The sequence below is a fragment of the Engystomops pustulosus genome, chromosome 4 (genome assembly GCF_040894005.1).
Source record: "Engystomops pustulosus chromosome 4, aEngPut4.maternal, whole genome shotgun sequence".
NCBI lineage: Eukaryota > Metazoa > Chordata > Amphibia > Anura > Leptodactylidae > Engystomops > Engystomops pustulosus.
The window spans coordinates 68,194,269-68,209,516 of record NC_092414.1 but is presented as its reverse complement, the minus strand read 5'-3'; the positions used below and the strand labels follow the sequence as shown (position 1 = coordinate 68,209,516).

The 15,248-nt window shown below is 43.5% G+C and overlaps 1 protein-coding gene across 4 annotated transcripts in view; it reads left to right on the top strand.

Annotated features, from left to right (window-relative positions):
- The first annotated feature begins 9,453 nt into the window (after positions 1-9,453).
- The window catches only part of CPEB4 (cytoplasmic polyadenylation element binding protein 4), a 53,125-nt gene continuing 47,330 nt past the window's right edge, over positions 9,454-15,248 (top strand). For 2 of the 4 annotated variants that reach the window (XM_072146162.1, XM_072146160.1), the window contains exons 1-2: positions 12,577-12,872; positions 12,963-14,260. In XM_072146162.1, coding sequence (XP_072002263.1) covers positions 13,148-14,260 — 1,113 coding nt within the window. In that variant the 5' untranslated portion in view covers positions 12,577-12,872; positions 12,963-13,147. Of the gene's footprint in view, positions 9,508-12,576; positions 12,873-12,962; positions 14,261-15,248 lie in introns of those variants that run through there. The other 2 variants (XM_072146164.1, XM_072146163.1) reach the window with 2 other exon arrangements.

Below are 15,248 nucleotides of genomic sequence, written 5' to 3'. Positions count from 1 at the left end.
CAGGTTTTTACAAAAAAGGGCTTTAAAATTATGCAAATGAGCCTGAGGGGCTCTAGGTTCCATAGTTGTTAGTGGAGCCTGGAGCCCCTCAGACTCATTTGCATTATTGTAAAGCCTTTTTTTCTTAAAAACAAGAACATAAGAAGCTTAAAGAAGCTCCTGCCAGAGAGAACACACCAGTATGTCTCTGTGCTTGGTTTACAATCCTTCTTCCTGGCGGTAGATTTCCTTTAAAAGTGACAACCAATATAGCTGCATAAATGGATTACTGGGATCCATCAATGGAAGCTTTACACACTCTTCATTTTAGAGGCCTGTTGCACCACAAAATAAAAGGGAAAGATGGATCCAGCACTCCAAAGAGTGGAAAAGGTGATTAAAATGTAGTTTTTGTGATGCAGTTTATTGTGAAAAAAGGGACGCGTTTCAGACTAGACGTGGTAGTCCTTATTAAGTACTGGGATTTTATAACAAATGTGCAGTTTTGAGACACTTGAGGCAATGCAGGGCGTGGAAGAGCACAAGTGAGCAATATTAATGGAAATGTCTCAGTAGTACTATAAGGTGAAACATAACCGGGGAACACTACAAAGCCAAGAATGACCCAACACCACCAAAGGACCAAGCATTACCTGGCAGCACCATAAGGCCAAGCATGACCCGCCACAGCCAAAAGTCAAGCATAACCCGACAGTACTACAAGGCCAATCTTGACCTGGCACCACTATAAGGCCAAGCATGTACTACATGGGACCCGACCAGTGAATGCTTCTTTCTGAGCACTCATCTGGACCCTCATGTGGTGAGATCAAAATTTTCCTTGTTTTTTTTATCAGTTGCCTCACGGACAACGCCTCCTAAATAGCAGCAGTAGAAATAGGCTGGGTATTGTCTCTTCACCCTAGGCAAACAGTTGATCTTACATGGTAGGCATTTAGGTAAATGGCTGCCCATGTAATAGAACAATATATTGGGGATCATGTAACTTTTCTCTGTTGTGTTGCTACTTTTACATCTCTGAGCACCTTCTCATTTATTATTGTGTCCTCTAGCTTGTGTTAAATTTGTCTATTTGGTTTAGTTTACTTTTTTTTATAAAATGCCTCAAAAATGCCGCACAAATGTTTCAAGTCACTACTTTCCGTTTTCTAAGTTTTGTCCCAAAAAATGTCGCAAATTTTAGACAATTTAAAAAGATAACTGTCATTAACACATCTGGAAGTGAAGATAAATGCGTCTAACTCACCAAAAACGAATGCCCGGCAGCATTGGTCAATGCCCCAAAAAAGATGCAAAAAAAGAGAGAAAAAAAGGAAGAAAAATAAAAATAAATGACCCCATTGAGTCTGCCAGTAGAGGAGTTGATTGAATTCAGTGTCTCAGCTTTATAAATGGGACTTCCCAGGGAAAGGGGACTGATACTTAACATAGACTTGAACCTTTTAAAAACGGTTCTTTAAAAGTGACCTTGATTCCTATCACCGATGAATAACAATATTCTCCGATAAGCAGATGTTTCCATGGGATGGCTTCCTACAAAATCAAAACATAGGATTTAACAGGCACACAAGAAATGTGACATCTTTCTGCAGGGTCTATGGAATGTAATCCATCAGGTACAGTATACATCTCTGCTTGTCCTTCACTCGATATACTGATCTCTCTGCTGACTTCATGGGGAACAAAAATAGGTCCTGAGCAGGTGGCACAGTTTGCCTTGACCAATGAACAGCCGGATCCAGCAAAGGTTGTTCTTCTGTATAGTGACTGGCTTCATCAAATATTTATTTTGCTTTCTGTTTATCTACAGTGTGACCAACCTGAGAATTCTGAAGGCAGACTGATGTTAACTATTAAGTTGCCACCATGTCCTGCTTGCACTGGCTTATGTCAAGATTTCCAAATCAGACAAAACATAGTTTAGCAGTTATTTACGTGTGATATCAATATCTATATGTCCAATTGTCAATTTACACTGTAGAACAAACTTTTTGTAAAATTTGGATTAGATCTGAATATTGTTTTAGACTAACTTTGGTTTTTGAATCCAAAATAGCCCCCGCTTTTCTCTATCACATCAACTTTTTAAGGTATAGTATATCCTCCCTTTGTCCCAAAGATCATACAAAAAAGAAACAATAACCTGAATATGAGTTATTCTATTCATCCGAAAAATAAATATTGTTACTGTAAGTCAAACTTGTAAGTAGTAAAGTTCTGCTACCAATCAGAAATTAAGGTAAAAACTTTCACTTGTAGCATTTCCTTCAGTGTTCATCTTGCTCATCACAGACTGCACCAAAGTTTTTCAAGAAGTCAGCAAGATGGCTTTGCAAAAAATGTTAATGTATGCTCTGGTTGGAAACAAGTATTTTGAAGCCCTCTGAGAAGCTCAACTCCGGACCAGTAAAGGGGCTTATTCACACATCCATTTTTTACCTGTAGTAATCTACCGATAACTGTGATTTCCACAGATGGCATGGACACCCTGGGGCATATTTATCGTGCGCCGGCGTATGATAGCTCCCCCGCTGCTCTTGCACAGCGCGATAAGTCAAGAGGCCGAAGCCTCTTGGGGTCTTACACACCGTTTATTTCATTTCCACATGTGAAAAGTTGCAGCGAGTGCACAGGTGTGGGGACAATAACGTCCCTTGCTGGCCCACTCCCGGCCGGCTACGCCCTCCACTTCGCCAGCCGCACTCCCGTTCACGCCCCAATGGCATGAAGGTGTTGGATTGGGGAGAATAATCGCAATCAGCAATAAGCTAGCATTTGCGATTATTTCAGGGCCTTTATGCCACTGATGTGGTGCAGAGGCCCTGATAAATATGTCCCCCTTTGTCTAGTTGAGCATTAGTTTATCCATTTTTTCCACTGTGTTTTCCTGCTGGAAAAGAATTGGAGCGTTCTGGCAGACAGCTCATACATGGGTACCTCGTGTATGAGCCCATTGAAGTACATGGGGCCATGTTCTACCTATTGGAACAACAGATTGCGTGTGGCCAAAGTGCACATTTGTGTACATGTAGCCTAAAAAAAAGTTTTAATACTTTGTATTGGATCCTAAATAAGGCTTGATAATGCTTGCAATATATAATAAATCTTTTTTTACTTCAATCTCAAAACCATTGCTGCAGTTCTTTTGTCATCTCCACATACTGAAAATAGAAACAACACAGGTACACCTTGCTCCAACTTCAGATTTATTAGTGTGAAGAATATAGTTCTTCAGAGAATTCTCCTGTATACTCCGAAAACAAAAGGAGACAATAGAAAATTAATTTTTTTGTTGGTGTCAAAGCAAAAATATAGGTAAACCAGCATAAAAAACACTCTGTGAGCATAACCCAAAGACACTTTCACATGGCAGGATTACACTTTGGTACCAAGTAGTGGAATAGTTTGGAATCTGTAACTTTTGGAATAGATATATTGGTTTGGCTTAAATCCCGCATCATATGATGCTTCCTGAAAGTCATGCTTAGTGTTAAGGGGGCCGCCTTACAGGGTAGCAAGAGAGGCAATGTTTCCTTATCCTATCCTGGAAACATATTTGCATATTTGCTTGTAGAGGAATAAAAACTTACAACCCATTAATACAGGAACATTTTATACTTCTTGCAGGTTTATAAGATTTTTATACTAATATTTTGGCTGTGACCACTAGAGCATGCAAAGAAACCCAAGAATGGGTGCTTACAAGTTTCTCTGTTCTCTCCATTTTAATGGTGTGATTATCGATGGCCGACTATGGGTCATGGCTGTCTTGAAAATCCCATAGTGCTTGCATACTAGTGCACCATTAACATGGGCAGGGCCAGCTTCAGGGGGCGACAACCTGGGCATTTTCCCAGGGCCCCTTGTCCTAAAGGGGCCCCCTGCTTGAATGCTTATCATCTCCTGTCTATATATCTATTATCTATCTGTCTAGTTATCTATCTCCTATTTCCAATCTATATATCTGTCTGTCTAACCATTTATGCATCTAGCTTTTTGTCTATCTAGCCATCTTTTAAATGATTCTCTCTCTTCTACTGTATCTATATATCTCATATCTATCTATAATATACTTTATATTTATGCATATATAAATCTATAAATAATCTATATAACCGTTCATATTTATTTTCTATCATCAATCTACCCATCATCTATCTCCTATAAAATTCTCTTATTAAGTCCCATATTACGCATTGTCTCACCATACTACTGTGGGCAACTACAAAGTGTTCTTATTGTGCAGGGCTAAAGGAGCCTCTTACTGAAAGTGATTGTTTTAAAATAGTTTTATTTTGGGGCCCCACTTTGGGTTTACACATGGGACACTTGTGATCACCGGGGTCGGTGAGGTCATACCCTCAGAGATTATACACTCATCCCCCATCCTGTAGATAGCAGATGTGCCTATCCTGTGATCAACTATTTGGTCAGGCATAAATACAGAGCATTGAGCCAGAAGCAGTTCCCCACACCATCCGATATTTATGGCCAGTTCTGCAGATCTTTATCCTAGAAATGTTCACCTATGAGCTACAAAAATGTCTGCAAAAAATCTGCAGCATTTCCTAGAAAAACAACATTCCAGTGAAGTATGTTGTAGGTTTTTGCAGATTTTATGAGGGGACTACATGTGACTTCAATCAGACGCTGCCATCATTTCTACATTTTGAATCAATGAAGAAAGGAAATGGATCCTAACCGCTCACTGCGCCTCCGACATAAATATACTCTGATGCTGTTGGTATAATATTACCGGCCATCATGCTCCTACATTACTCACAGTTATATGCAGACCATACAACGTCATAAACATAACACTGGGACGGGAAAAGGAAGTTCAGAGGGTGCTTGTCTGTGTTACTTAGGCTCACAATGTAATCAATATTACATATACGGGAAATCTTTGCCACTAGCCTTTACATTTATTACATGGAATGATTGAATAAGAAGAAAACAATATCCATTGATCCCTGGGCAGTGACTCAGCACACAGTCTAGGAGACATTTTCATTAATTATTTATCACATGAAATACTGGATAAACCTCTTTAATCAATAATGGAATTTTAATAAAATTCATTCTACGTCATAAATCAAAAGCAGCTACATAACTATAATAGGCCTTTAGGAGCCAGACAAGATTCCCATAGCAAAATTGTGAACACATGGTTCCGTCTGAGTGGGATTTTCCATGTGTATGTCTATTCTATTTTGGCCTAACCGACTGAAAAAGGACACAAATTAAAATTTCAGCCGCAACACATAGAATGGCTTTGCCAGTTTTTTTTCCTCTCTGGACCAAAAGTACAGTATTGCACAATTGAAAGATTATGGGGCAAATTTATCAAGCTGTCTGAAAGTCAGAATATTTCTAGTTGCCCATGGCAACCAATCACAGCTCCCCTTTAAAATATTCATGAGTACTGCTAAAAAGAAAGCTGAGCTGTGATTGGTTGCCATGGGCAACTAGAAATATTCTGACTTTCAGACTGCTTGATAAATCTGCCCCTATGCGTGCATAGATTCTATGCATTCTGAGTATATTTTCTATGTTTAGGAGCCATTTCTGGTTTGGGCTCTGACCTGCTTACCATTCCTATTAAATCTTGTGTCTTTAAATGCAATGGGAAAGAACGCATCATCAAATGCATGTAAAAATAATAATTCCTTTTATTTATATAGCGCACACAAATTACGCATGTGTGTTATATTAGTAGGAAGATGTGTTTTACATTGTTAATTCTTATGATTATTAATGTTAAAAAAATACATGTTGTTACTTAGAAACATAACATGTATGTAAGCATTTTTGTTGAGTTTTGCCTTGTGTGCTTGCATGAAGTTTCAAAACACAATGTATATATAATGATAATATTATTTAATTAGGAGTTCCTGTATATAAGCACTGTTATCCAGATGATGTTATACTGTAAGTGACTGTGGTATTTTTAGGTGCACAGTGTGGAGATGTGCTGTACAGAACAGAAGATATCTGGTGACGAATTCAGCAGTGATAAGTAATAGCAGGGAGTATTCGTAATGAAGTTCTCCTGATGGAGAAGATCATCAACTGTAAAGTACCAGATACCACTAATGTCTGGGTCACTGACTGACCTACTGGTATGTGAGACACCATCAGCATGTATAGTGTCAGTTATTAGTAATGTATTTTCGGATAAGGGTTTGGGCACTTTTTTACAGATTTCTGTAAATTCAGTGGGATGAATACAGGAGGGGATCAGGGGTAGGCAGCATTCAAGTTTTCGCCTGAGGGCGCGTTCACACGTTGCGTTTTGACCTGCGTTTTCATTGCGTTTGAAACGCATATACAACAGCTGAGGAGAGGTGATTTGCCTAATTTCATCACTGTTAACGCATGCGTTAACAAAACGCATCGTAAACGCGATGTTAACGCATGCGTTAACAAAGCTTTAAGGGCGCTGTCCCACGTTGCGTTCGCAAACGCAGACGCAGACCAAACCGCGCCCACCGGGGCGGTCCGCGGTCCGATCGCATCGGTGTTTTTCTATGGAAACGCCAGCGCGGCTCGTTCCCGATCGCAGGCGTTTCCATAGAAACACCGATGCGATCGGCCCCGGTGGGCGTGGTTTGGTCTGCGTTTGCGAACGCAACGTGGGACAGCGCCCTGACACATGCGTTAACATTGCGTTTACAAACGTAAACGGTAATGTAATTAGGCAAATTACCTCACATCAGCTGTTGTATATGTGTACCAAACGCAATGAAAACGCAACCAAAACGCAACGTGTGAACGCGCCCTCAGGGAGCAAAAAGGCCAGGCCTGGCAGACAAGCATGTGTCCTGCTGCTTCATTTTATACTATTGGTGTGTTAGATATTGTTCTAGTATCTCCAGCACTACAATCCACAGGCTATAAGAGTGCTGGAGCGAGCCAAGTTAGTTATCCCTTATCCCTTTACTTTCATTAGTTGAGATGTATGAGGACAACAAAGAAGTCTTTGGACCTCTAAGAGAACAGACAACAAACCAATAGATAAAATATATTAGCAAATTGCATATCGTAATTTTTTAACATAATTTACAGAAACATGGAAAATCTGTAAATCTGATAAAATAGAAAACAAAACATGCATCTCATGTCACTTTAAAGTAAAGTTCTTAACATATTCTGGAAGTGAAGTGCACACGCGTACAGTAGGGTTACAGAGCAACTGGTGACACTGGTAAATGATACTGGCCGTGGAGCTTAGCTCTCTGGTGCGTGACGCCCTTATACAGTATTAAGCAATATTTTTCAGCGCTGTAATTTAATTCCTAGAACTGAAACTACTTAGGTTCACAGGAAAGCAGGGGCATAAAAGTCTCAGGGGAGAGACTCAAAAACAACAGGGTGTTGGTTATGAGACGATTTGGAGCAAAAACTTGTGTCTTGAAAAAACAAATATTTTCTGTCATGCTTTGCTTTACCTAGATTTGAAGAGGAAGAGGAATTCACAATTTTCCAGTTTTATATGTAGGTATTAAAACTTAAAACAGAAACTCCTTGCATTTGCAGTTAATGGTATGGAGGGGATCACACATGCAGTTTTGTTGCAGTCCTGGAAGTCATAGCCAGGAAATATATTTCTGCATCCTGTAAAATCCACTCCTGACTGCACATCAGTTGACATCAAAAAGTCCAAGTGATTGTGGACCAAGCCTGGTTTTACATGTATATAATAAAAGCTCATTTGTAAGATAGTTTTACATATAAAAATCCCAGCCTGACTTGCGGTCTTATACAGGGTTATAACTAGCAGAGCCAGGGCCCCATAGAAAACTTGTGATTGGGGCCCCCCTTCCTCCTTAAAAAATATATATATTTGTATACTAGCATGGATTTTTCACACACACATATATATGTACTTATATATATACACACAGTTTGTCACTCATGCACATTAAAGGGGTTGTCCGAGTTTTGATAAAAAAATATATGTGGCCGGGAGCGGGCTGACTAAAATAATAAAGCTGTACTTACCTCCCGGTGCCCTCCCGTATCCAGCGCTGCTGCCGCTCCGGGCGCCATGTAAACAAACATGGCCGCCGGAGCAGCGCTGCATTCAGCTTCCGGCCGGACCCGACAACCTTCCGGCCCCCATACACAATGCTGTGTATAGGGACGGATAGGCGTACCCGGCCACGGCCGGCCGGAAGCTGAATGCAGCGCTGCTCCGGCGGCCATGTTTGTTTACATGGTGCCCGGACCGGAGCGACAGCAGCGCTGGATACGGGAGGGCTCCGGAAGGTAAGTACAGCTTTATTATTTTAGTCAGCCCGCTCCCGGCCACATATATATATTTTTTTTTTAAACTCGGACAACCCCTTTAAAACATGCACATTTCTGCCTGCAGTGTACACCATTTTATACATAGTATTCTATCCAATATATAACATGCATATAATAGTGCACATCCTCCATGTCAGGTGCGATGATGGGGCTCCCTGACGCTGGGCCCTATAGTGTGTGCTACCCCAGGAGTTACACCACTGGTCCTATGGCCACACCTCATGAGGTTTATGATCCAAAACTGGGGACCATTAGATCAAAGTCTATCTGTAACTTTCTCCTAAGCATTTTGTATCTGGGACTACAAGAAACTAATACTTGGGTGCTTGCACAGATTTATGGCACTCTATGGCACCTAAAGGATGTCATGAACTGCCATATTAGGATGATCCGCTCTGTAAGATTTTGTATTACATAAGCATGGCAGCCAAGCCATGCTAAGTAAGGCACTCAGTAAACAAGAAGCAACCTGACAGAGTAATCCTCTTTTTAGCAAATCTTAAAAGGGAAGCTGTCAGAAGTTTTGACCATTCAAAGCTGCTGGCAGTGTAACTGTACTGTACATTTGTGTGTCGAGTAGGGCTGCGAAAAATGCATTTATATTCCAGTCTGTAGCTGGACTCTGTGCACTGCTGTATGAGGTCTCAATTGCTGAACGCAGCACAGCCCATCCACCTGTATAACTGTTGTAGTATTCAAACATTAGCCTGTCACAGCATAGTAGAGGAGAGGCGCTATGCTGTGTTCAGGGAAGAGATCTCACATACCGGTGCGCCACAGTGCTCAGGTGCAGCTACAATCCTCGAATATATATATGCGTTCTTCACAGTCCTGCTGCTAACAACACACACATAGGTATGGTTACACATTGTCTGCAGCTTTTGCATGGTCAAAACCATTAACAAGGTCACTATTGAATTGGATTGGAGTGTTTATGTGAATTACTGCAACCACAATGTGAATTAGGTCAGACTGGAAGCTGTTTTCCATGTGTTGGTCTCTGGGAAGACCTGGTACAGGAGTCCAATTGCTGGAGTGGAGACAGAATTGCAATCACCGCTCCAGACCAAAGCTTCCAGATTCTAATGGGTCTAACAATGCACCAGGTGTGCAATCCCTTAAAGAAGGGTGTGGAGCAGTCAGAACGGGCTCTCTACCTGGAGACACAGGCGCTGGACTGCGTGAGAGCTACACGTGAGTGACACATGGTTACTGAAAGTATTTTTCATGCTGGCAGGGAGAAGCCCTCCTGTGGCTAGTGAGGGCCGCCAAGTGTATAGTTAGTGCGGGACAGGCAAGGATTTTATTTGATGTTTTGTGGAATAAATGGGAATCCTGCTGTCCATGAGAGCTTTGTCATTGCTGACCCCCACGTTTGAGCTGAACCCCTACACCATTCTAAGATGCCCTTTTAAATAGATTTACAAATCAGACCTTAGTACATTTAGTAACAAATGTACAGTATTGACATATTTCTCTTCTGCTTTGGTAGGAATTTTTTTTTTTTTTTTTTTTAAATAGCAACAGGTGCAGTCGCCTTTTTGGACTGGTTTCTGTTGAGAAACTGTCAAGAACAAAGAGACGTTTTTGTCTTTAGCTTTGGGAGTGCAACAATATGGTAGCACTGCCTTGTTACCTGTCTCTTACAAAATCAGTCACCTCAACAAAACACAAATGTCAATATCTTATCAAAACCTGGTTACAAACAAATCTGTAAGTTCTAGGTGAAACTTTAGTTTCAGACTGATTGTATTGAAATGATTTTTGACTCTTACAGATTATTTTATTGGGCATTTACTGTTTACTTTACAAATTACTGTTTACTATAAAAGCACAGTGTAAATTAAGGTTGTTTATAAGCTCTCTTTCCCATTCAAAGTGACTAGTACTTGAAAAGAAACATTACAGTTGTGGGGCCTAGTACAGCATTTTTGGGGCAGGGGGGTCCATCATTAAAGGACATCTACCATCAGCTTATTACTTTAGGGCACTCAGGCTACGCCACCCAAGCACCTCAGAGAGCCTCCTATTTTAATTTATGCACTTCCCCAGTGGCAATGCGGGAGGGGGGGGGGGGGGCGTTTAGGTAGGGAGTGCATACATTAAAATAAGAGGCACTCAGGCGCCTGGGCGCCCCGGGGTAATGAACATAACTTTTTATTTCCGTGGCATATACAATTATAATTAAAGAATTCCCCAGGAATATATGTCCTCCATACATGGCAATGAGCGCACGGCGCCCTACAAGAGCGGTACGGTGCAGCACGTACCGTCCGTAGCCGTGAGAAAGATGGGACATGTCCTACCTTTCTCCGGAATACGGCGCCGTGCGCCATATATAACTATGGAGAGGGGCGAGGGTGAGCGATGCTCGTCCCCTCTTCTTCTCCCCGGTGCCGATGTATGCCCACCGTACTACGGTACGGCGGGCATACATTGTGTGAATGTAGCCTTAGATAAAAGTGGCATGTGAGGTGTTAATGAGAATTTCAGGAGAGGAACTCCAGCATCCAGAACAGGCAAAAAATTGTGACATCCGGTATATGTTTACATTTTTCCTTTTTAATAAAAAGTGGACTTTTAATAATTTTGTTGCCTGGTCAGGATGCTGGAGTTCACAAGTACCTAAGGCTGGTTCCCACACCGCTCTCTGAGCATTGACTCTCCTATGTTTTCTTTGTGAGGTGTTAATGTCTACATTGGATTTGAGACTTTTTGGTTAAAAGTTCCAAATGAAAGTTACATTTTTTTTGCGCGAATCAGCAATTGGACATTTGTAAGCTGACTCAAATACAAGGATACCTTCTACCCTATGCATTCAGGATTGTTGTATTTTTTCCTGAGTTGGGTTTCTTAAGGCATCCACCTTTAGGCCTACAAAAATCATAGGTCACATTTTTAGGTAAAAAAAAAAAAAAATTCTATGGAACAAAACTATAAGTTTAAGTTGTTCAGTTTGTGAGATAAACCCAGAAGTTGATCCACCAGGAAGAGGAAGTATAAATCCTTCATCCACATTTCCTATCAATCTGATTCTGGCTTTGGCTTAAATAACCATAGGGGCGTTTTTCTAACAAACCCTGGCCTACAATTATTATAGTGTTGGCTGTCTGACTATTTATAAAGTGTCTGTGACACATTTGTGTCGTAGCTGCACTGTGTCCGACATGAAACACACTTCTGCACATAAAGGGACGTTCAAGTGCACAGTCAGACCGTGCGACACGACAGGATTGTGTTGCAAGCTCCATGTTAAAAGGTGCATCAAGAAAAAGTTGGTGCACTCTCCCGAAGCAGTGCCAGATTCATGAAGAACGTACGCCACAATTTATGAATCAGACACACTACCTCTGAAGTTTGCACCGTTTTTGATAAATGTCCCCCACTGTGTGTGAAATCACACCCCGTATATGGCAGCACAGTCCCTATAGATTTGCATTCTAGTACCAAACGCACAAGTGCGCCAATGTATGATGTTGACCCCTTATGACTTTTTCAGGAGGCTCTGGGGGAATTTGTACAACAGGTCTGACCTGTGCCATAGTCTGCCATAAGCAGTGCTCAGGCACAGAGCGCCCACTGAGCCGCCAGCTGCGCCCCTTCACTGCAGACTGGCAAGGAGATGGCAGGAGAAGGAAATAAGCGCAATTCTTAGCCGCGGCTATTTCAGGGCTAGTACGACAGGAAACTGGCACAGGAGCCCTAATAAATGCGCCCCCTGTGGTACACTCTCTCCTTTAGAAGAATTGCTCCAGCAGACACAGCTCTGCCAGAGGGCAGTGGTCCAGGGTGCAGAGGGTGCCAAGGACATGACCTTTGTGCACCGCCTCATTAGCATACCAGACCCTGACCTCCCCAGTAATTGGTCAGCTGCTATGGCCATAATGCACAGGTCATACTTGTACAACATGCAGATAAGACTCCTGGGCCTATGTATGTATGAGAGCTGCGCTCCAGCCAGTGCTATGTGTAAATAGCAGCAGCAGCAGACAACACCCAAACCTCCTCTGGCTGACCTCATTAGACGCACTGTACACATCCCTCCAGCTCTGACCTTAATGGGCGGGGTTATGACGAGTGACCTTCATGGGAGGAGTGCGGCACCACGTGACCACGGCGTCGTCGCAGTCTCCTTCCTCATCTGACCTTCTAGGGCGTGGTTTGTGCGGCAACTGGAGACAAGTTGCCGATCCTACAGAGCTGCGACCCCGCCCACCGCCATCTGCTTTCGGTCTGCTATTGGCTGTGCTAAGCCGGGGGGCGGATCTATGTCTCCCGAGTACGCGAACCGGAAGCGCCTCTTGCTCCAGCTGGTTGTCATTTCTCTGTGTGCTCGGTCCTGACTAGAAGGACGGGGAGGAGCAGCGGAGACGGACAGAGCCTGACGAGAGACGCACATAATCCCCCCTCCCCCCGCTCCCCGAGACCGACACAGAGAGCCCGTTCTTCGGTGAGCACCATTATCCGGCCAGTGCGCTGTCACCGGGGCGGGGGAGCCGAGCATATGCTGTAATGTCACAGAGGCTCCGCTGCTGTCAGTGACGTGCTGGCTTCATGAGGTAACTATGTGCCGTCGTGTGTGTGTGTGAGGGAGAGTGGATGATGTGGATGATCATCTGACTCTGTGTCTTTCTCTGGCTGCTGGGCAGGGTGCTGACAGGAGGAGGAGAGCCGAGCAGCGCCCCGAGGCCCCGCACCTATTAGTGATCTGCTACACTACACCAAAGAGCCGCAAGGTAGATCCCACCCTCCCTCATCACATCTGTATGCACTAAGCACAATTTGGAAGACACCCGCTCTCCTATTTTTTGTTGCCCTTTAAAATTAGTAATAAATGGGGGATTACGGGTTCGGAGTGCTGGTGCAGAATAACACTGGGAACAAGTCGGCTTTTCCAGTCAGATTTCACCCGCATCTGCAGCCTCCTCACCATCACCAGAACGCCACCCCGAGCCCGGCCACCTTCATAAATAACAGCGCCGCCAATGGCAGCAGTGCCGGCTCCGCATGGCTCTTCCCTGCCCCCGCTGCCCACAACATCCAGGATGAGATTCTGGGATCCGACAAATCCAAATCTCAACAGGAACAGCAAGAGTCTTTAGAAAAACAGCAGCTTTCCCCCAGCCAAAGCCAGGAAGCGGGAATCCTTCCCGATCCCGAGAAGGTGAAAGCCGAGGAAAGTCAAGGAGACAGCTCTTCGGAAAACGGCAAGGAGAAAATAAGAATAGAGTCTCCCGTCTTGACAGGGTTTGATTACCAAGAGGCATCGGGGCTGGGGTCTTCAAACCAGACCCTGACCTCCTCTGCGTCCCCCCTGACCGGCTTCAGCAATTGGTCGGCTGCTATTGCCCCTTCTTCAAACACTATCATCAACGAGGATGCAAGTTTCTTTCACCAGGGAGGGGTCACGGCCGCTTCAGCAAATAATGGTGCTTTGCTGTTCCAAAATTTCCCTCACCACGTGAGCCCTAGCTTCGGAGGGAGCTTTTCTCCACAGATTGGACCCATGTCTCAACATCACCCCCATCACCCACATTTTCAGCACCACCATAACCAACATCAACAGCAAAGGAGGTCTCCTGCCAGTCCACATCCACCCCCGTTCCCGCACAGGAATGCTGCTTTTAACCAACTACCCCATTTGGCCAATAATCTCAACAAACCGCCCTCTCCATGGAGCAGCTACCAAAGCCCATCACCTACACCCTCTTCTTCATGGAGCCCTGGTGGTAGTGGATATGGAGGATGGGGTGGCTCCCAAGGTAGGGACCACCGCCGAGGACTCAATGGAGGAATAACACCCTTGAATTCAATCTCCCCCTTAAAGAAGAATTTTGGGAATAACCACATCCAGTTGCAGAAGTACGCCAGGCCCAACTCTGCCTTTGCACAAAAATCTTGGATGGAAGACAGTCTGAACAGAGCCGACAACATCTTTCCTTTTGCGGTGAGAATTTGTATATGTTTTATGTCTTTGTGTGTGTCTGGAAATGATGGGAATCTCAAATTGGAAGGGAAAAAAAAAAGGAAATGTTTGGGGATGTTTTGTACTTGCCTCTTTATCTCGTGCCTCTATTGACATATCTGTCGTAGAAAATACTAACATTTTGTGGTGCTCCTGTTATTCCTGCTAAAAATTATTAAATGGACAGATTGGGGTTGAGGGGTGTGTCCTCAGTTTTATTGGACAGAGTAGAGGGACACACCCCCAATCATTGACGCCCAGCTGTCAAATTAGGAGGAATAATGTAGGAATGGCACAATACAGATGTGTAAGAAAATATCCTCCAGAATTGTCATTTATTGAGGAATACAAGTATTTTCTAAATTAGACGTGTCATGGGAGGTGACGGCTTGTGTGTGTACATTGTACCATTGTATTTCTAGATGACACCAAATGAGGTTACGTGTGACACTAAAAAATGTCACAGATGCCACCATCTTTGCTGGCTAAGCACCTGGTTCTAGTAATACATTTCCACTAGGAAAACTAGTTATAGTAGATGAGCCATGAAGGACTGTGCACTATACTAACCTTTACTGGTCTGTATTGATGGTTCTGACCCATACAGGCGCATACACAGCTCTTATCAGTCCTGCTCTGATGGTTCTGACTTGCACAGGCAAACACAGCTCTGATGGTTCTGACCCGCATAGCGTACACAGCTCTGGTCAGTCCTGCCCTGATGGTTTGGACCCACACAGACATACACAGCTATAATAATCCCTGCTCTGATGGTTCTGACCCACACAAGCATACGCAGCTGTGGTCAGTCCTGCCCTGATGGTTCTGACCCACACAGACATGCACAGCTATAATAATCCCTGCTCTGATGGTTCTGACCCGCACAGGCATACACAGCTGTGGTCAGTCCCTGCTTCTCATATTTCCATTTGGGTCAGATGTCTGTGCCAGTATCAATACTTGCGTCATG